The sequence below is a fragment of the Symphalangus syndactylus genome, chromosome 2 (assembly GCF_028878055.3).
Source record: "Symphalangus syndactylus isolate Jambi chromosome 2, NHGRI_mSymSyn1-v2.1_pri, whole genome shotgun sequence".
Lineage (NCBI taxonomy): Eukaryota > Metazoa > Chordata > Mammalia > Primates > Hylobatidae > Symphalangus > Symphalangus syndactylus.
In genome coordinates this window covers 35750372-35772662 of record NC_072424.2, presented here as the reverse complement: position 1 = coordinate 35772662, position 22291 = coordinate 35750372, and the positions used below count along the sequence as shown (strand labels likewise).

At 48.3% G+C, this 22291-nt stretch overlaps 1 protein-coding gene, 1 long non-coding RNA gene and 1 pseudogene across 2 annotated transcripts; 1 reads left to right on the top strand and 2 right to left on the bottom strand.

Annotated features, from left to right (window-relative positions):
• Window positions 1-5778: 5778 nt before the first annotated feature.
• Window positions 5779-12734, bottom strand: CYP17A1 (cytochrome P450 family 17 subfamily A member 1). The gene is made up of 8 exons (XM_055250692.2): window positions 12423-12734; window positions 10512-10650; window positions 10049-10272; window positions 9298-9384; window positions 8079-8294; window positions 7597-7766; window positions 6588-6691; window positions 5779-6062 (listed from the first exon to the last, which is right to left on the bottom strand). Exons 1-8 carry the CDS (start codon window positions 12717-12719, stop codon window positions 5779-5781), a joined length of 1521 nt encoding a protein of 506 aa, XP_055106667.1. The 5' UTR covers window positions 12720-12734.
• On the top strand, window positions 5934-10574 carry LOC134735171 (uncharacterized). Its single transcript, XR_010117962.1, has 4 exons — window positions 5934-6023; window positions 6678-8683; window positions 9439-9850; window positions 10462-10574. It is a non-coding gene; the product is annotated as an uncharacterized lncRNA (long non-coding RNA).
• A 168-nt stretch (window positions 12735-12902) lies between the features above and the next one.
• Window positions 12903-20831, bottom strand: LOC129462019 (profilin-1-like; annotated as a pseudogene).
• Window positions 20832-22291: the final 1460 nt, after the last annotated feature.

The window sequence follows — 22291 nt, the reverse complement described above, 5'->3', positions numbered from 1 at the left end:
GTGAAGCCAAGAACCCTCCTGGGCTAAGCCCCAATTTTAGGGCTTGCCTGTCCTGCATCACTCTTGTCTGTCTACCCTTCTATTTGTCAGGTGCTGATATGCAAGATAAAGAACATGAGAAGGCTCAGTCTTGAACTCCAGAGGTACAGGAGGTGGACAGTGTCCGTGGGGGGCCCCACCCATTTCAAGTTCAGGCAGATGCTCAGATGCCAAGGTTCTGTTTAGGTTCAGTACCAAGGAACAGAAGCTGAGTGCTGAAGAGGGATGGTCATGGTGGACTCATGAGTCATAAAAAATGTGCCGGAGCCTCAAGGTGGGTGGGTTTAGATCAGTGGTGAAAAGGCCTTCCAGACAGGGGAGAGCACAGTTTGGGCAGGAGTCAAAGTTCATAAAGTCATTTTCTAAAAGGTCACTCAGCTTGCCTGAAAGGTACTCTCCTGGCCAAATATCCCAAGAGCCCTTCTGCATGACCACAGGGGACAGGTGGGAAAGCACGGCTGGCTCCTCACCATGCACCATTGAAATCTTGAGTTCTGGTCCCAGCCCTGCTGCTACATAGCTGTGTGATCTGGGGCAAGTCATACCCTATCCCCAGCCCCCACAATGGCCCACAGTTCCCTTATCTTCAAAATGAAGGTTTAGACAGGACACAGTGGCTCACATCTGTAATCCCAGAATTTTGGGAGGCCAAGGCAGAAGGATCACTAGGGGCCATGAGTTTGAGACCAGCCTGGGCAACACAATAAGATCCCCATCTCTTCAAAAAACTTAAAAATTAGCCTGAGTGGTAGCACACACCTGTAGTCCCAGCTACCCAGGAAGCTGAGGCAGGAAGATCTCTTGAGCCCAGGCGTTCCAGACTGCGGTGAGCCATGATTGCCCCACGGCACTCCAGCCTGGGTGACAGAGTGAGACCCTGTCTCAAAAAAAAAAATGAAGTCCATAGGAGAGCTTGTGGGCAGCTGACCCCAGCCCCCATCACAAGCAGCCTGGGAGAGATGCTGACACCACAGTGAGCCCAAGGGAAAGGCTATATTGGAGGTTGTCCTTTCCCTCTCCCAGTTCCTCTGCCCCCATCAGCTGGGTGCTGGATTGAGTCAAGCTATCCTCAGCTCAAAGCAGAGGGGAATAAGATTGGCTGGAGGAAAGTTAAGTATTTCAGATTTGCTCGGAATTTGAAAGGCTTTTTTTTTTTTTTTTGAGACGGCGTCTCTCTCACTCACTCTGTCACCCAGTTGGAGTGCAGTGGCACAATCTCGGCTCACTGCAACTTCTACCTCCTGGGTTCAAGCGATTCTCCCACCTCAGCCTCCTGAGTAGCTGGAACTACAGGTGTGCGCCACCATGCCCAGCTAGAGATGGGGTTTCACCATGTTGGCCAGGCTGGTCTCAAACTCCTGAGCTCAAGCATTGTGCCCACCTTGGCCTCCCATAGTGTTGGGGTTACAGGTGTAAGCCACTGTGCTTGGCCTGAAAGGCATTTTGTAGACTAGTGATGGAGAGATAAGCAATTAGCAGAAGATCTGTGTCCTCTGTGGAAGTGATGGGTGGGTTTAACTGGGATGGAAAACATCCCAAGTTTGCAGGAATCTCACAAAATGTCACTTGAGAACTCTTGTGGGGGTGCGCGGCAGTGTGTACAAGATTCACCTGGATAGCCTGTAAAATGCAGATTTCCAGGCCCTGCTCCCAGAGTGTACTCAATGCATGAAAGATAGGGACCAGAGTCTGTGTTTTTAAGTAAGTTTCTCAGATGAGTCTGGCTCAAGGGGTCTGTGAGCCACACTTTGACAGATACTGACCTGGTGCATATTACATCTATCTATATCTGTTTGTCTGTCTATAGGTTCCCATATATCTTCATCTCTTTCTCTCTCTCACTCTGTCCCCCAACACACATATCCACTCTTTCATTCTCCAACTATTGAACCAGAATGTTGAATGGCAGGAAAGTGAAAGACTAATCCTTCTTCTTCTTTCTTTCTTTTTTTTTAGAGATTGGGTCTTGCTCTAGGATGCAGTGCAGTGGCGCAATCTCAGATCACTGCAGCCTCGGCCTCCTGGGGTCCAGCAATCCTCCCACCTCAGCCTCCTGAGTAGCTGAGACTACAGGTATGCCACCATGACTGGGTAATTTTTTTTTTTTTTTTTTGAGACAGAGTCTTGCTCTGTCACCCAGGCTGGAGTACAGTGGCACGATCTCTGCTCACTGCAAGCTCCGCCTCCCAGGTTCATGCCATTCTCCTGCCTCAGCCTCCTGATTAGCTGGCACTACAGGCGCCTGCCAGCATGCCCGGCTAATTTTTTGTATTATTAGTAGAGACGGGGTTTCATCGTGTTAGCCAGGATGGTCTCGATCTCCTGATCTTGTGATCTGCCCGCCTCGGCCTCCCAAAGTGCTGAGATTACAGGCGTGAGCCACCGCGCCCAGCCAATTTTTTTTTTTAATTGTTGTAGAAACAGGGCCTCACTCTGTTGCCCAGGCTGCTCTCGAACTCCTGGGCTCAAGGGATCCTCCTGCCTAGGCCCCCCAAAGTGCTGGAATTCTAGGCATGAGCCACCACACTTGGCCTCCTACAGGCTCTTTAGCAAAGTCCCAGGGTAAATGGCAGATGAAGGCCAAGACCGAGTTAGGGGATAGTAGGGAATTGTCCACTGCCACCTGATTAACAAAGCTCTTTATAAGGAAGAAGGTAGTATTGTAATTGAAAACCTTGTCTCGCTCCCAATAGGGACTTCTCTCTAAGACTTAGCTAGGCAGGGTATCAGCCATGCTCTGCTGAGGTCCTTCTGTCTAGTCAGAGGGGAAGGACTGGGTTGTTGATGATCTGACCCTGGTCTGGCTGGCACCAGGGAGTTGGGGATGGGGCCTCTCTCTAGGCTAAAAGGGTCAGTTTCTTCCGGGATGTCTCAGGACATTCATTTGCAGACTGGCCAATGACCAAGGTTTAAATATACCAGTTTCAAGATATAAAGGAGTCAGGGCTTCATTTTCTAGTGAGGAAGCTTTCTTTCTTTCTTTCTTTCTTTTTTTTTTTTTGAGACGGAGTCTCACACTGTTGCCCAGGCTGGAGTGCAGTGGCGCGATCTCAGCTCACTGCAAGCTCCCTCTCCCGGGTTCACGCCATTCTCCTGCCTCAGCCTCCCGAGTAGCTGGGACTATAGGCGCCTGCCACCATGCCCGGCTAATTTTTTGTATTTTTAGTAGAGACAGGGTTTCACCGTGTTAGCCAGGATGGTCTCAATCTCCTGACCTCGTGATCTGCCTGCCTCGGCCTCCCAAAGTGCTGGGATAATAGGCGTGAGCCACTGCACCCAGCCCTAGTGAGGAAGCTTTTACAGACTTCCTGGGGTTTTTGAGTGGGGAGAAGGAGGTGGAACCCAGGCGCTGCTGCAGAAGACAGCTGTAGAAGCCCTTACCTGGCAGTGTTTACCCCAGGGAAGGGTGAGGAAAGGGGGACACACCAGTCTTGGTCTTTGCACACCAAGACAGAGGGATGGCAACGGCAGGTCCAGTCTGTGGGTCACATACATTCCCCCAAGGTCGAACCTGTGAGGTAACATGCAGTGAAGTGAAGCCTGTTTGGATCAAAACAAACAACACTTTTGCCCTACTTCTTTTTCTTTTCTTTTTGTCTTTTTTTTGACACGGAGTCTCTCACTGTTGCCCAGGCTGGAGTGCAGTGGCACGATCTCCGCTCACTGCAAGCTCCGCCTCCGGGGTTCACACCATTCTCCTGCCTCAGCCTTCTGAGTAGCTGGGACTACAGGTGCCTGCCACCACGCCCAGGTAATTTTTTTGTATTTTTAGTAGAGACAGGGTTTTGCCATGTTGGGCAGGCTGGTCTAGAACTCCACACCTCAGGCAATCCACCCATCTCGGCCTCCCAAAGTGCTGGGATTACAGGCCTGAGCCACCACGCCCGGCCTGCCCTACTTTCAAAATATAAACTCAGGCCAGGCTCGGTGGCTCACACCTGTAGTCCTGGCACTTTGGGAGGCTGAGGTGGGATCACCTGAGGTCAGGAGTTCGAGACCAGCCTGGCCAACATGGCGAAACCCCATCTCTACTAAAAATAAAAAAATTATCCAGGCGCCTGTAATCCCAGCTACTTGGGAGGCTGAGGCAGCAGAATCGCTTAAGGGAGGTGGAGGTTGTAGTGAGCTGAGATTGTGCCATTGCAGTCCAGCCTGTGCGAAAGAGCAAGAGTCTGTCTCAAAAAAAACCACACACACACACACACACACACAAACAAACAGAAAACAAAAGATAAACTCAATCCTACCACTTCTCACTGTTTCCACTGCTGTGGCCATGGTTTAACTCATCAACATCTGGCTTTCCTGAACCAGACCAACAGCCTCCTTCCTAACTGTTCTCCCTGCTCCCACTCCCATCCCTTAGCAGAACATTCTCCACACAGCAACTACAGTGATCTTTTAGAAATACAAACCAGCCGGGCACAGTGGCTCATGCCTATAATCCAAACACTTTGGGAGGCTGAGGTGGGAGAAGCACTTGAGCTTAGGAGTTTGAGACCAGCCTAGAAAACACAGCAAAACCCCATCTCTACAAAAAGTAAAACATTAGTCAGGCCTGGTGATGTGTGCCTGTAGTCCTAGTTACTTGGGATGCTGAGGTGGGAGGATCACTTGAGCCTGGGAGGTTGAGGCTGCAGTGAGCCATGATTGTGCCACTGCAATCAGCCTGGGCAACAGAGTGAGACCATGTCACTCAAAAAACAAAACAAAACAAAACAAAACAAAAAACAACAACAAAAAAGCCCCCAAACAAAACGAAACAAAACAAAACAAAAAACAGGCTAGGTGCTGTGGTGCATGACTATAATCCTAGCACTTGGGGAGGCCGAGATGAGTGGATCACCTGAGGTCAGGAGTTCGAGACCAGCCTGACCAACATGGCAAAACCTCGTCTCTACTAAAAATACAAAATTAGCTGGGCGTGGTGGCACACGCCCGTAATCCCAGCTATTCGGGAGGCTGAGGCAGGAGAATCACTTGAACTCAGGAGGCAGGGGTTGCAGTGAGCCAAGATCGTGCCATTGCACTCCAGCCAGGGCAACAAGAGCGAAACTCCTTCTCAAACAAAAACAAAAACAAAAAACCAGATTGTTTCACTTACATACTTAAAATCCTCCAGTGACTTCCTGTCATAATTAGAATAAAACCCAACCTCCCTCCTGGCCTCCTGTAATCCCAGCTACAGTGGGAATGGACCACTATGTCCACTCTGACCTCATCAGGGCCCACTCTCCCCTTCACTGGCCATGCTGACCTCTCCCACCTGGAGGCCTTTCTACCTGCTTCTCTCTCAGCATGCAACAGTTTTCCTGACCCCTTGTTCAAAGCAGCCACCCACTGCCTCTGCCATTTTCTCATCACATCACACAAATTGTGATTGACTTCAAAGCACTTGCGAGTATCTGAACTTATTCACTTGTTAGCCCTCACTAGAATGTAAGCTTCAGAGACCACAGAGCTCGAGTGTCCTGAGACGGTGAATGGCACATAGTAGGTGCTCAATAAAATCTGTGTTGAAAGAATGAGTGAGCAAATGAATACATAAATGAACTACTCAGGGACCTTATGGAAAAAAAAAAAAACTGTTTATGCACATCACTGGCATTGCCACAGGCTGAAAAAGAAGGCGGAGTGGGCTGGGAGCAGGGAAGAATGGCGGAGAAGGGTGGGGGGTTGCATTTCTAAATCTGTGTTGTGGGGCCACATAGGGTGGACAGGGGCTGTGAGTTACAGCCTTTAGGTGCTACCCTCAGCCTGGGCTTCCCTCCAGGCCTGGCGCACCTTGATCTTCACTTTGAAAGAGTCGATCAGAAAGACCACCTTGGGGTTGCCTTCCAGGGAGGGCAGCTGCCCATCATCTGGCACCTCCAGGTCGAACCTCTGCAGCAGCCAGGCCATGATGAGGAAGAGCTCCTGGCGGGCCAGGATCTCACCTATACAGGAGCGAGGTCCTGCTCCAAACGGCAAATAGCTTACTGACGGTGAGATGAGCTGGGTCCCCGCTGGATTCAAGAAACGCTCTGCAGGCAAGGAGTGGCATCAGCCAGGGGCTAGGGCAGGAGGGAGGAGAAGCAAGGTTCTGCCCTGGCTGAGGGGGAGACATGGCCCTGCCCAGGGAACCCCGATCTGAGGATGTAGCCTTATTATGGGGGAACCGCTGCCTGGGGAGAGATACAGCCCTGCTTTCAGGTAGCCCTGAATGACACAGAGGAAATGAAATATTCAGGAAGGATGGAAAAGAGGTGGAATTAACCTATGAAAATAGCACCACCCGAGGGGAGAAGGGACAGACTTAATGGCAGACAGAGGCGTAGAGGGCTTCTTGGAGGGTGAATTTGCAGTTGGTTGGAAGAAGAGCGAGGGAAACCCAGCTGTGAAGAGTTTGGGTAAGTCTATGGCAGGATGAGGGTGTCAACAGGTCCGTATAGTTGGAGCCAAGAGTTGTCTTCTAGCAGCAAGCTTGGCAGAGGTGAAGGGGTACTGGGGTGGTGGAGCAGAATCCAGGCTCGCTGTGTGGCCCAGGGCGCAGGACAGGACAGACTCACCAGGCATGAACTGATCCGGCTGGTGCCACTCCTTCTCATTGTGATGCAGCGCCCACAGATTGATGATAACGTGTGTGCCCTTGTCCACAGCAAACTCACCGATGCTGCTCCAGAGTGGAAGAGGAGAAGTGGGTCTGGGACATCGTACTCCCTTCCTTGCTCAGCCTCATGCCCCCTCATTCTTCCGCCGTGAGGAAAGTGCCCTTTACTCCCTCGTTCCCACTCAGTCATCTTTTCCTCAGCTTCTGCTAGATCAAATCTAAATCCAGCCCTTCTCCAGCCCTTCCCTCCTAACAGGCGCTTATGTCTGAACACCTGTGTCTGTGGACTTTGGTGTCTGGCAGTGGATGTGGGTGTGCGTATGGAGCTGCGGCGCATGTTATGTGCGTGCTGCAGCTGGTTGGAGCATGGAGCTCCCAGCCTTTCATCCCGCACCACATGTCTCTGAGGGCAGCAGGAAGCTCCTCTGGGAAGTCAGGCAGATCTGTGGATGAGTCATTGCGTGTCTGTAGGTGGTAGAGACATGGAGCCACAGGGCTGGGGGCTGGATGATTTTTATTTTATTTAATTAATTAATTATTTATTTATTTTGAGACAGAGTCTCGCTCTGTCACCCAGGCTGGAGTGCAATGGTGCGATCTTGGCTCACTGCAACCTCTGCCTCCTTGGTTCAAGTGATTCTCCTGCCTCAGCCTCCTGAGTAGCTGGGACTATAGGCACGCGCCACCACCCATGGCTAATTTTTGTATTTTTAGTAGAGACAGGGTTTCACCAATTGGTCAGGCTGGTCTTGAACCCCTGACCTCATGATCCACCCGCCTCGGCCTCCCAAAGTGTTGGGATTACAGGTGTGAGCCACTGTGCCCGGCCGGCAGGATGATTTTTAGTAGTTGATGGTTGACTGACTTTAGGTTGGCTAGCAGGAGCCAGGGGTAGGGGGAGCCAGGTGGGCTGGCAAGCAGTGTTGAATGCATCACAGGGCTAGATGTCGCTGGGAGGGCAGGCGCACCTGGAGTCAACGTTGGCCTTGTGGGGGATGAGCATAGGGGCCACGGGCCTGACGCGAAGCACTTCTCGGATGGTGGCCTCCAGCAGGAGGAGATGGTTACGGTCACTGATAGTTGGTGTGCGGCTGAAACCCACATTCTGGTCAATCTCCTCATAGAGCTTCTTCTTCACCTGAAGACCAGAGTAGGTTGGAGGTGACTAGTGTGTGTAAACCCAGGAGAAGCAAGGGCTTAGAGAAGAATCCAACTGTGACATTGAGAAGAGCCTGTCCAGTCCCTTCCCAGTAGTGGCTCTGGGGCCCAGGCCCGGCTTCCAGAAGATGGGGCAGCTCTACTCTGGGGTCAAAGCCAACTACTGCTTGGGTAAGGGGCAGGGCAGGCCTAGTCTTCCTGCACAGAAAGCCTGAGAGAATTGGCTCTCCCTTTCTCTGGAGCCCAGAGATTGGGCTGGCTGGGGTCTAGGATCGATGAGGGGGAAGCACACCTGAGGATTGTGCAGCAGGAAGGCCACGATCCATTTAACCACAGAGGTGGTGGTCTCCACGCCAGCCCCAAAGATATCCCCTATGGTGGTGAGAATGTGGTTATCTGAAAGCAGCTCTGAGTCTTGATCTGGGCCAGCATTGCCGTTATCTGAATTCATCTTGGCTTGCATCAGTATGTCCATCATGTTGGTGATAGAGTCGCTCCGGAATTTCTCCTGGGTTGGGTGAGGTTGGAAGACATTAATAAGGAAGGAGCCCCATCTGTGACACTCCTGCCATACTTCTGTCCCTGACTAGAGATAACAAGGCTCCTTCCACTTGGAAGTAGAGCAAGTCTGGGCAGGACCTACAAACTTGTGGAGGTAGGAGGCAGCCCTGGGCCCTCTTTAAATTTGGTGGAGAGGTTAGGTCTCTTCTAGGATCCTTTTCAATTCCTCACTTTTCGATCCCAACTCCTTAAGTCAGTTTTTTTTTTTTTTGAGACAGAATCTTGGTGCAATGCCCAGGCTGGAGTGCAATGGCATGATCTCAGCTCACTGTAACCTCTGCTTCTCGGGTTCAAGCGATTCTCCTGTCTCAGCCTCCCGAGCAGGTGGGACTACAGGTACACACCACCACGCCCGACTAGTTTTTGTATTTTGTTTTTTTTTTTTTTTTGAGAAGTAGTTTCACTCTTGTTGTACAGGCTGGAGTGCAATGGCGCAATCTCAGCTCACTGCAGCCTCTGCCTCCTGGGTTCAAGTGATTCTCCTGCCTCAGCCTCCCAAATAGCTGGGATTATAGGCATGCGCCACCATGTCCGGCTAATTTTGTATTTTTAGTAGAGACAGAGTTTCTCCATGTTGGTCAGGCTGGTCTCGAACTCCCAACCTCGGGTGATCTGCCCACCTTGGCCTCCCAAAGTGTTGGGATTACAGGCGTGAGCCATCTTGCCTGGCCTAGTTTTTGTATTTTTAGTAGAGACGAGATTTCACCATATTGGCCAGGCAGTCTTGAACTCCTCACCTCAATTGATCTGCCCACCTCGGCCTCCCAAAGTGTTGAGATTACAGGCGTGAGCCACCGCGCCCAGCCCTTAAGTCAGTTTTTATTGTGCACCTACTATGTGCCAGGTTCTCTGCTAGGTTTTGAAGCTTCTACAGTGTGTAGAATGGACCCCACCCTGCTCTCGTGATTACTTTTAGCCTAACTCATATTCCCTTCTGCTCTATCACCTACCTTGTAATTTTCAAGTATTTTATTCAGCAGATCATTTCGTGTTTTAACATGGCTCTTTAATTTTTCCAGAGTTTTGTTGGGGAAAATCTGGGAAATAAAAAGAAATGTTAAATCCACCCTTCTTCCATTTTGCTTCTCCAGCTGCCAGAGTCTCTCCTAGAGGTGGATCTTAGCTTTCTGTCTCTGGAAGTTCCTACTCCACCCCTGATCTTCAGCCAGAATGGAAGGCAAGATGGGGACACAGAACGGGTTTATCATGACAACGAAGACAATTCTAAACAGGGGAGGAGGGCGTGGTCTCCACCTCTCCTTCTCCATTCAATCAAACATCAAGCGCTGACTCTGCTATGTGTCCAGCCTTTAGGAGTGAGAGAGACGTGAGCCTGAAGCCTCAGACAAGCTCCTTAACCCCGCTAAGCCTGCTTCTCACCTGCACAGTGGGGATAATAAAACCTACTTCCAAGGGAAATTCAGTGATGGATGCTTATAGAATGCTTAGTACTGGCACATGGTCATTGGAAAAGAAATGAAGGCCATTATCTGGAGTACTAAGGTGCATAATTAAAAGGCTAAATCTATCTCTGCAGAGAAATGGCAAAGGTTTTAAGTGGCAGAGGAGGTAGAGGTGGCGGAGGTAATCAGGGAAAAGATGGGTCATTGCGGCTGGAGTGGGGAAGTAAAAAGGAAGGAAGATTGGGGACACCGTCAGGGTCTACTAGAACCTGAAGGCAGGGTGTGGCATCATGCTCACCTTCAACCAGGGGATTAGGTCCACCAGGCTGTCCAGGTTGTCTATGATGCCTTCATTGTAATTCTGTATGATCTTCAACTCAGGGTCCCCATTCTTGTAGGAGGTATTGAAGCAGATCAAGGAGATGACATTGGTTACCGCCACGAAGACAGGAAAGGAGATGTCTATGGTCTGTCCGTTGTGGGTGGCCAGCATATCACACAATGTACTGATTTCCTGACAAACTGAAGGGGAGTGGGGCATGAGGGTGGGAAATGAATCAGCACCCTCACCCCCTCTCTCTACCAGTTGCCTCTTAACAGGAGCGGGGGACAGATAGTAGATGGCCACTAGATGGCAGCAGTAGCCAAGAAAAGGCTGCATTGCGCTCTAGTCCTAACTCTTACCCCTGCCCAACCCTCCTCTCCTTCCAGCAGTTCCTGTGGGATCCAGCCCCACCCCCAGGGGCCAGCCTAGCACTCACTGATCTTCTCCAGCTTCTGATCGCCATCCTTGAACAGGGCAAAGGTGGCCATTGCCAGCCTTCGATGCAGCTGCCAGTGTGCGCCATAGTCAGCGAAGGCGATACCCTTACGGTTGTTGGACGCGATGTCTAGAGTTGCCTTTGGAGAGCAGGCAAGGCTGTAGGAATCACACACCATCCACCCCACTCTTGCCCTTGCACCTCTGGTCCCTGCTCTCCTTCCTGGAGGAGAAGGCAGGTACCTGGCATGCTGACCCCCATGTGGGCACAGCCCCACTGCACTCCACCATGACTGCAAGGACTTGGTAGGACAGACCCTAAGGCCTCCTACTCCCAATTCTTTCAGAAATACAGTAGATCAAGGAGAAAGAAAGAACCCTTAATTAGAATGCAGCAGTACTGGGGTTCTCTTACCCGACAGGGTACCCTCTGGGCTTCTTTTTGCTCATCAGTTTCTGACCAGAGGAAGGCAACTCTGGATGGGATAAACTCTCTAAACTATGCCTGTCCAGAGGGTAGGGAGCAGGTGAGCTTGTAGAGGCTGAGGACTGCACAGATCTCTGCTTTTCCCTGAGCCCTTAGCTGAGCTAAAGGCACAGCTCACCTCACTCAGGTTTACCCTTCCATTGCAAGCCTGCATAACCAGCCACAAGCCCACATTTGGAGAGTGCATATGTTTTGTCTACCCAGTTTGGATTTGGGCTGAGCCATCTCCTCCTAGAGGTGCCCCCAAAAGCATAAGGGTCCAAAGCCTCCCTTTTCCATCTTCTGACCCCGAAGATCCACATGACTAGCCTCTTCCATCTTCTCTACCCCCGGGAGGAAGCCAGCAGAGGTGGGAGCCAGGTAGTTGGTCAGCAGACCTGGCTGATTGGTCCAAGGAAAAATAAACCAACCCTTGGCTTGATCAAAGCTGAGAGGCTGGCGGGGCACAGTGGCTCATGCCTATAATCCCAGCACTTTGGGAGCCTAAGGTGGGAGGATCACGAGGTCAGGAGATTGAGACCATCCTGTCTAACATGGTGAAACGCCATCTCTACTATAAATACAAAAAATTAGCGGGCATAGTGGCATGCTCCTGTAATCCCAGCTACTCAGGAGACTGAGGCAGGAGAATCACTTGAACCCGGGAGGCAGAGGTTGCAGTGAGCTGAGATTGGCCACTGCACTCCAGAGAGGGTGACAGAGAGAGACTCTGTCTCAAAAAAAAAAAAAAAAAAAAGCTGAGAGGCTGGGGGCCCTGCTGGGGTGTTCAGGGGAGTTCTCAGCAGCAGGGTGCTGGGCTGGGGGCACTGGCAGTGTTTCTGGATGATCAATACCACTCCTGTCCTGGGAGCATGACAACAAGCTCAGTAGGAGGCTCATCAGCAACCCTGAAATGTCATTGTAGATCACTGACCCTGTGAGCCTGAGCAGCTGGAAATAGCACCAGGAAAACAGCAATCCCAGCCTGCAATAGCCAGGCTACTTCTCCCCAGCAGCTTTCAAGGAGGACAGTAATCACTGCCCCCATTTTCCATGAAAAGTAACATGAATCCTGGCTGTATAAGGGGCACTTACTGTGCTGGGTGCTAGGCTAAGTGCTGTACATGCACCTTCTCAGTCCATTAGAGAAGTCTAGGCCCAGAGAGAGGAGTGGAGTGAGGACTCCTTGACCCCTCAGACCACTGTGGTCCTCCCATCCCACCTCCTGGGCAGCCTGGTAGAGGAGACCTTCCTTTAATTCTTCCTGCCTCATTTAGAGGCTGGGTGGGCGTCTGAAGGTTCACTCTCTTCACATCATCCCACTAGTCTACTTTGGGAAGAATTACAGATTGTTGGAGCTGGAAGCACCATTCTAGGCATGGTCTGAAGACCCAAACAATCCCAGGAGGTGGTGAAGGGGGCAGGGAGGAGATGGGCACCACTTACCATTTGAGGCCGTCCAGAGAAGTCCTTGCCCTTCTTAATAAGCACCTCCTTGGCCAGCTGGTGGTGGCCGACAATCACTGTAGTCTTGGTGCCCATACGAACGGAATAGATGGGGCCATATTTTTTCTGCAGCTCGAAGAAGTTGTTATGCATATAGCCATGTCTGGGGAGGAATGGCAGGCTGCCCACTAGGGGCAGGGACAGGAGGCTCTTGGGGTACTTGGCACCAGGGCACCTTCTCTTGGGCCAAAACAAATAGGCTAGAGTAAGCAGCAAGAGAGCCACAAGTTCCCACATGGTGGCTGGGTGCTGGCAGGCAAGATAGACAGCAGTGGAGTAGAAGAGCTGTGGCAACTCTAGGGCACAAGGAGGCCTTTTAAAGGGCTACCCTGATCTTCACCTTGACTTTGTGTTATCTCTTGCCTTGTGGAAAGATTCTCCTGGAGCCCAGCCAGGCCTGAACTCATATCCAGAAGGGAGAGAGGTGGTGGGAGTGAAGGCCTCCTCAAGGGCTGGCTCAACTCCAGGGCAAACCTCCAGAGGAGGAGCTAGGTAAGGGAGGTCAGTTGATCACCCTCTGAGGAGCTCCCCATGCTTGAATGACCCCAGAGTGCGAATGGTATCTGGGCTCAGGAATCAAGGCTTGGAACTTTCCATGTTGCAAAATCAAAATCACTGGACAGATGACAGAGTCAGGAGGGTCACAAGTAGCAGGGACTGTCAAAGGTCTTTTATGCATTCTTTTTTTTTGAGACAGAGTCTTGCTCTGTCACCAGGCTGGTGTGCAGTGGTGTGACTGTCCATCCAGCCCTGGCCCTCCAGCCCATGTGGTTTTGGCAGCAATAAGGGCTGTGGGTTAATGGTCCCCAAAATAAAAATGTACTTGTGTATGGGAACGAAAGGGGTGCTAAGCTGTGGGGAGCGGTGGAGGGGAAGGGACAGATGAGGTCAGTATTGGGAACGCCAGAGGTGGGAGGCCATTTCATAACATTTCTTATTGATCAACACCTTCTTTGCTCATCAGCAGGACTAGCGTATTGGAGGAACCTGCCCCCAATATTTCAACGTAGGTTCTTTCTATAAGTGTCGGCTGGCTGAGAAATAGAGACAGTATAAAGAGAGGAATTTTACAGGTGGGCCACCAGAGGTGGCATCACATATCAGTAGGACTGTGATGCCCACGTGAGCCTCAAACCAGCAAGTTTTTATTAAGGGTTTCAAAAAGGGGAGGGGGTGTAAGAACAGGGAGTAGGTACAAAGATCACATGCTTCAAAGGGCAAAAAGCAGAACTACTAATAAGGGTCTAACAAAGATCACATGCTTCTGAGGGAACAGGACAAAGGGCAAAAGCAGAACTACTGATAAGGGTCCAACAAAGATCACAAGGCAAAGGGCAAAAGCAGAACTACAGATAAGGGTCCATGTTCAGCAATGCACATATTGTCTTGATAAACATCTTGAACAACAGAAAACAGGGGTCGAGAGCAGAGAACCGGTCTGACCACAAATTTACCAGGGCAGAGTTTTTCCCCACCCTAGTAAGCCTGAGGGTACTGCAGGAGACCAGGGCATATCTCAGTCCTTATCTCAACTGCACAAGATAGACATTCCCAGAGCCGCTGTTTATAGACCTCCCCCCAGGAATGCATTCCTTTCCCAGGGTATTAATATTAATATTCCTTGCTAGGAAAAGAATTTAGTGATATCTTCCCTACTTGCACATCCATTTATAGTCTCTCTGCAAGAAGGAAAATATGGCTCTTTCTGCCCGACCCTGCAGGCAGTCAGACCTTACGGTTGTTTTCCCTTTTTCCCTAAAAATCGCTATTATTCTGTTCTTTTTCAAGGTGCACTGATTTCATATTTTTCAAACACGCATTTTACAGTCAATTTGTACAGTTAACACAATTATCACCGTGGTCCTGAGGTGACATACATACTCAGCTTACGAAGATAACAGGATTAAGAGATTAAAGACAGGCGTAAGAAATTATAAAAGTATTATTTGGGAACTGATAAATGTCCATATTAAAATGAAATCTTCACAATTTATGTTCCTCTGCTGTGGCTCCAGCCAGTCCCTCCATTCAGGGTCCCTGACTTCCCGCAACATCTCTCCCTTTCTTTTTATATAAATGTGCCATGGCAATGAAGGCTTGCTTGTTCTCTCGGTTTTGATGCAGGATTCTTTGACTGGTCCAGCACACTAAAAACAAGCCAATTAAATAGAGAAACATGATTCCAAAATTTCCTACAGTGGAGCTCCCAATAGACTTAATCCAAGTTGTGGAGTTTAGTCCAGAAAGACTTTCTGTCACCTGATCTAACGCAGCTCCAGGCACAATGGATAAATGAGCTTGAGAGGCTTCAAAAATTTGTTTCTTTAATTTAGTTATGTCCAAGGATAAATTATCTTCCCTACCCAGAAGGTGTCCTTTGACCATTTCCCACGATCAGTCTCATTGTAGGAATATGGTGTGCTATAGAAATCAGAAGTGTTTCAATCGCACTGCATTTGCATGTGATGTTCGAGACTCATTAGCCGGTCCCCAAGCCAAATAACAGACTGTCTTAAATCATTAGCTAATTTTTGATCAATGCCTTGTTGAGGATTCCATATTTGGGTGGAATTGCCTTGCCAATCATTAACAAAATTAGCCATTTGAATAGATTGGTGTAATGCCACTCTGGCAGTGGTGGCCAGTGCAGTGACTGTAATTAGGCCCATGATCACAGCGATTAAAGTGAAAACAAATCTCTTAGATCTCTTGAGAGTTTGTTGTAACACTTGATTAATTAAATGTACTGAGGGGGAGGATTCCCAAGGTCTGGGTAAAGTTACTGGTATCCAGATTCCTTCTCAAGCTTGAACCAACATTACACTTTCCTTGAGGTCAAAACGGGAGTTAACACAAGTGTATAAATGACAATTAATGCATTGGACAGTTTGATTATTCATCCAAATTTTGATATTTCCCACTAACAGCATGTAACGAGGCTTAACACAACTCTGTATAGGAATAGTCAGGCTGGAGGTAAACAAAGCAGAATGTTTGAATCTACGTTGATACTGAGGGAGAGGAGTGGCGGTGGCAACGCCCAATGTTTGATGCCATAAAGAAGCAATACGAGGTGCCCGGGGATTCCAAAGAGGTAGAGGGACATACCTGGGTCCAGAAGAATTATCATAATGCCAATCAGAGTCCTATAAAGGAGGATCGGCATCAAAAAGAGAAAAATGGTCCAAAGGGGATTTATCCTGGGTTTCAGAATCACGGATGTGAGGGGTGGTAGTGGGGACAACAGAAAGAAAAGTTTCCCCTTCCCATACTCGCAGTCTGGACATGGCAATAGCCAATTTCCAAAGTTCTGGGTGTTCTGGGCTCAGAATGGGGAACATCATAAGAGGCCTCGGGCGGCAGGGGGTAATCCTCTTATCTTCCCATTTTAAGGGACAGAACAAGCTGAACCTCCTATGCAAAGTAGGATGATGATCCTCATCCTCCCAATAAGAAATAAAACAAGTAGCCTCCAGGCATTCCCTTCCACCAGAGGAGCAATTGTTTTTCAAATAGCCCTTTGGTGCCCAGTCTCTTACTAAACCCTATGAGTCATTTTTTAATACTACTGCATGTGAATTAACACAATCTTCCCAAATTAAAGATTTAGATGGGCCCTCAAAAATTTTAGGACATGGTTTTCCTACAGGTTTATATTGAAAGTATGGGGTATCTCCTATTACTCCCCCTTTCATTTGTCTTAAAGGAGAAAAGGAGAGGCTGGAGACCAAATGTCCCCGTTTCCCTGTGGCTGATCTCTCCAGAAGGTAAGCAGCCCAGACTTGAGTTTCTAGATGGATACAACCAGGTGCATGTCCGAGGCACAGAGGAGGGTATTTATAACCCATAGTAACATTAAAAGTGCCTTCTTTTCCTGGTTGAGTGGGGCAATGGTCATCTGTAGCTCCAGGCATCCACACACTATCATTAGTATAGATTTCTGCAGGAGCATCCATCCAGGTGAGAGATCGAATAAGTTGAGGAAAAAGCACATAAGCCCAGCATGAATAATTTTGTGTAGCAGGTAAATCAATGTGAGGGGAAACTGGTGAGACAGAAAGTATAAGGAGGAGAATTATTAAATAAAACCTATTGTAAGCAAGATCCAGTGCTGAAGGAGGAATAGAAGAACAAGGTGATGTTATTTTCAGGCTAATAGAAATGGTGATATTTTTAGGTTCGTAAGGAGAAAAAGAAAGGGAATTAGGAGAAGTGGGATTAGTTAGAGGGGTCTCCGTTGCCACTAGGGAGGATTGAACCAGACCCATTTTGATTTGGCATGCCAGTTTCTGAGGAGTAGGCACAGATCTCACCAGGTATGAGGGTGGTCTCTGATGCGGACGTCTCTTCCCTGTGGTTTTGATTGTCAGTATTCACACGAAGTTTAAGTATCCTAGTGGGCACCCAGACAAGGGATTGATGATCTCCTGGTGAAACATAAGCATACCCTCTTCCCCACGTTATAATTGTTCCAGGTTCCCAGGTATTGGTCTGGGAATTAAAGGCAAAGAATTAGGTAGTAAATTTAGAGGAATGGTACTACAGAGATTGACCGCCCCGCCCCCTACTGTGGAGCATAGATAAGTATTGTACTGAGACAGAAGAGGCTGGGACTCATCTGGGTTGGCTGTAGGTAAATTTGTTTGTGCTGGGGACTGCGTTGGGACCGCTTGAAGCAGAAACACAACATTGGTCTGAGTCTGAGGTGTCCCATTTGATAATAGGGCCTAGGACTGGCCCCGCTTCCCATTTCCCTGGTTCTTTGGCAAGGGATTTCCATCTATATCAGACTTAGAGAAGCAAGTACTTGCCCAATGTTTACCTTTCCGACAATGAGGGCAAACAGTAGCAGGAGCATTTGGCTGTGTTTTTTGAGCTGGCTTGGCTGCCTTTAAGTTTTTAACAGTGCAATTTTTTCAAGTATGACCAAGTTGACCACAATTATAGCAGGCTCCAAGAAAAGAATCAGTCAAGCCAGTTTGATTGCTGTCCTTCATGGCCTGTGCCCACAGAATAGCTTTGTGGGTGTCCGATCCAATGCCTTCACAAGCTTTAATATATGCAGGCAACACCTTGTGATCAGGTAAATTTTGACGTTGGATGGAACGCATGGCCATTTTACACTCATGGTTCACATTCTCAAAAGCTAACATATGAAGAATACCTTGAGCGTGCTCATCAGAGACAGATTTTTCAACAGCATCTTGTAGTTTAGCCAAAAAATCAGGATATAATACATTGTCACCCTGTTTAACAGTAGTAAAAGACAGGAGCTTGGCCTGGGGCACGTAATTTATCCCAAGCTCTCATGCTGTTACTTGTTCCATGGTGAGAGCATCAAAGCCTAATTGGGCAGCAGTGTCAGAGTAATTATTGGAGTCTGTGAGCTGAGCCTGAGTAATTAGAATGCCATCAGCCCGATTTAGCTGAGCCTGCAGATGGGCCTCCCCTGACCACCAGGTACAGAATTGTAAATGCTGAGATGGTGTTAGAACAGCTTTTGCCAAAAGATCCCAGTCTAAAGGAAGCAAAATGGCCTCAGTACAAAGAGTCTGTAACACCATTTTAACATATGGAGAAGTAGGATTATACTGAGTACAAGCACCCTTGAATTCTTTTAAAAAGGTAAGATTGAGTGGCGCATATCGATGCACTTGTACCCCTTGGGTATTGCGAGGTTCCAGCACGACCGGATAAGCCCACGCTTCTAATCCACTTGTTTGCTTTGGCGTAATAAGCATTGCATGGAAGTTTCAACAACAGGCACATGAGACAGAGTTGGCATAGAAGTGACAGGAAAATTATGTGTAGATAAGGGAAACTGAGGGTGAGGAGGTTGGACCAGTATGAGAGCGTGAGAAAGGGGCACTGGAGGAGCAGAAGAGGCAGAAGCATACTGGTGATTATTGCCCAATCCTGTGCAACCAGAGTGGCAGGGGTGTCCACGTGTGAAGAAGGGTACAGAGAAGCAGGTTGAGTGGATGGCAAAGTGACCAGTTGAGGGACCGAAATGACAGGAGGGTGAGAGGCTGTGGTGGATGAGGGAGGGACTGCAGAATTATAGGTAAATTGTAGTTTAGTTCCAGAGCCATTAGATGGCTCAGGAGGCAAAGGCTGCAAAGGTTTGAAGAGGGAAGAGTTAGCATAGATATGGTCCCGGGCTGTCCGAGTCAGGGCTGTGGGAGCTACAAGTACTGGCTGTTCGTGAAAAGAAATAAGACCATCAGGGGGTGACATTAAGCCAAAGTCACTGGAGTTAGATATTGAATCTTCAATATCCTCAGGTGGGGAGGAGTAGGTGAAGCGAGAGGCTGATCAGATAACGAAGGCCGTGCAGGAGAGGAAGGTTGAGGAAGAGGTGGAGGGTTTCCAGATTCAGAAAACTGTGGTAACTGCAGGGGGTCACTGGATTGGTATGTCATTAGGACAGCACATACCAAGGCCCAGTTACCCAAAACAGTGATGGGAACATAATTTCCTGTCGGGACCAGTTCCTGGAATTTTGCACCAACACGATCCCATAGTTCTACATCTAATGTTCCCTTTTTAGGAAACCAAGGACAGTGTTCTTCCACTGTCCTGAATAGGGTGACCATATTTTCCATGGGTACCCGAACTCCCCCATTTTAACAGTTTAATATGGCAGAGATAAGCATGTTTAGACTCTGAGTGACCCAAAGTTAGCCCAGACAACACACAGACAACTCACCAATCGTCAGGGAGCCAAACAAGCCTGTCTGTGGACCAGACCGATGAGCGTTTCTCCACACCTACCAAAGGGAATCAGGTTCCCACATGCAATTAGGAAAAAGAAAACCACATTGGTGTGCCAGATATTGGGGGAACCCGCCCCCAATATTTCAACATAGGTTCTATTTTCCATAAGTGTCTACTGGCTGAGAAATAAAGAGAGACAGTATAAAGAGAGGAATTTTACAGCTAGGCCGCCGGGGGTGGCATCACATATCAGTAGGACTGTGATGCCCGCCTGAGCCTCAAATCAGCAAGTTTTTATTAAGGGTTTTAAAAAGGGGAGGGGGTGTAAGAACAGGGAGTAGGTACAAAGATCACATGCTTCAAAGGGCAAAAAGCAGAACTACTAATAAGGGTCTAACAAAGATCACATGCTTCTGAGGGAACAGGACAAAGGGCAAAAGCAGAACTACTGATAAGGGTCCAACAAAGATCACAAGGCAAAGGGCAAAAGCAGAACTACTGATAAGGGTCCAACAAAGATCACAAGGCAAAGGGCAAAAGCAGAACTACAGATAAGGGTCCATGTTCAGCAATGCACATATTGTCTTGATAAACATTTTAAACGACAGAAAACAGGGGTCAAGAGCACAGAACCAGTCTGACCACAAATTTACCAGGGCGGAGTTTTTCCACACCCTAGTAAGCCTGAGGGTACTGCAGGAGACCAGGGCATATCTCAGTCCTTATCTCAACTGCACAAGATAGACATTCCCAGAGCGGCCGTTTATAGACCTCCCCCCAGGAATGCATTCCTTTCCCAGGGTATTAATATTAATATTCCTTGTAGGAAAAGAATTTAGCGATATCTTTCCTACTTGCACATCCGTTTATAGCCTCTCTGCAAGAAGGAGAATATGGCTCTTTTTGCCCGACCCCACAGGTAGTCAGACCTTATGGTTGTCTTCTCTTGTTCCCTAAAAATCGCTATTATTCTGTTCTTTTTCAAGGTGCACTGATTTCATATTGTTCAAACACACGTTTTACAATCAATTTGTACAGTTAACATAATTATCACAGTGGTCCTGAGGTGACATACACCCTCAGCTTACAAAGATAACAGGATTAAGAGATTAAAGACAGGCATAAGAAATTATAAAAGTATTATTTGGGAACTGATAAATGTCCATATTAAAGTGAAATCTTCACAATTTATGTTCCTCTGCCGCGCCTCCAGCCCATCCCTCCATTCGGGGTCCCTGACTTCCTACAACACTAGCATCCTGGCAGTCATGGTGACAGTGACATTGAAGGTGGGGGCTCCATCGGTGCTCTTGGTATAAAGATAGGTCAGTTCCCCATCCTGCAGCTGTAGGTCCCAGATCACAGGACATTTCTGGCCCCCAAGTGTCACCTCATTCACAAAAAAACTTGACCAGTCTTTGCCAAACAGGACATCAACCTCAGCTGGCTTGATGTTGATGAAGGTTTTCCCAGGGATGGTGGCCTGGATGGAAGGCAAATCCTTGTAGCCCAGGATGGCTGCATCCTACAGGTCCCTTCCACCATGAGGTTGTCGATGTGGGTGTTCCATCCTGCTGTGGGCTGCTTGTGGCACTCCTGCTGCCTCGCAGGCAGGCAGAGGAGGCGGAGGGCTCAGGGCATGCACTGTGGTCGGGACCACTGCTCTGCTAGCTGTGCAGAAGCCCTTGTACCGCCACTTCCTAGAAGTGATCATTTTAAGCATTTATATGAAATCGATCTTTTTCACTGTATCGATGCAAATGATTTCAAGCATAAGAGAATGGACAGATCAATTTTGTTTGTTTACAAGAAGGAAAATGGGGCCAGTCATGGCCAAGGTTACAAAACAAAGGGCAAAGCTTAACTGGCAAAGCTTTCCCAGTTTGAAAGACTGGGAAGATGATTCAGATGAAGCCATGTCTGATTTTGATTATTTCTCTGAGATGATGAACAACATGGGTGGTGAAGAGGATGTAGATTTAGCAGATGGAGCAGATGATCATTCACAAGACAGTGATGATGAAAAAATGCCCGATCTGGAGTAAGAAATGTTGTCATTATCTCAATTTTGAGAAAGAAAAATAACTTCTCTGCAAGATTTCATAATTGAGAGAATTCCTGGCCAGGCATGGTGGCTCATGCCTGTAATCCCAACACTTTGGGAGGCCAAGGCTGGCAGATCACAAGGTCAGGAGATCAAGACCATCTTGGCTAACACGGTGAAACTCCATCTCTACTAAAAATACAAAAAATTAGCCAGGTGTGGTGGCGGGCACCTGTAGTCCCAGCTACTCTGGAGACTGAGGCAGGAGAATGGTGTGAACCTGGGAGACAGGGTTTGTAGTGGGCCGAGATTGTGCCACTGCACTCCAGCCTGGGCGACAGAGTGAGACTCCATCTCAAAAAAAAAAAAAAAAAAAATTGAGAGAATTCCTGAGTTGATAGCTCTAAAGACAGATGCTGTATTTGCCTACTTTAATCCATTTTTCAACCTGTTTGTTTTTTAAAAGGCCTCACTAAGGGTTGATATGTACCATTGTATGGGGCAATTTTAAGTCAGCTAAGGCAATAACTTTATGCCTGAACATTTCCCAGACTTCCATGAAGCTGCTGAAGTCCTAAGCAATTGATGCAGCAGTTGTGTAAATACAAACATCTCACCTAAGTCTCCTTTTCTTCATAACATACATACTGACATGATAGAAAGCGCTCATCTTAGGGAAAGAGAACTAAATTTTAGATTATAGGACATGGATTCAAAAGTGGCTGGAACAAATTGGCTGACACCTTACTGGTAACCTGCTATTCCTCTTGTGTTATTCTTCAGGATTGTTCCACTAAAGCTTATTTCAAAAAATTTACCTCTTGGGCTGGGCACAGTGGCCCACGCCTACAATCCCAGCACTTTGGGAGGCCAATGCAGGTGGATCACATGAGGCCAGGAGTTCAAGACCAGCCTGAGTGACATGCCAAAACCCCGTCTCTACTAAAAATACATAAATTAGCTGGTCATGGTGGTGTGCGTCTGTAATCCCAGCTACTTGGGAGGCTGAGCAGGAGAATAGCTTGAACCTGGGAGGTAGAGGTTGCAA

Excerpts from the sequence above, each read along its gene's own strand:
- CYP17A1 (XM_055250692.2), bottom strand. The coding sequence starts at position 12,719 with ATGTGGGAACTTGTGGCTCTCTTGCTGCTTACTCTAGCCTATTTGTTT. Across the intron at positions 10,651-12,422 it reads TCTCTGGACGGCCTCAAATG|GCAACTCTAGACATCGCGTC; the intron begins GTAAGTGGTGCC and ends TGCTCTCCAAAG. Across the intron at positions 9,385-10,048 it reads ACCTAATCCCCTGGTTGAAG|ATTTTCCCCAACAAAACTCT; the intron begins GTGAGCATGATG and ends TTTATTTCCCAG.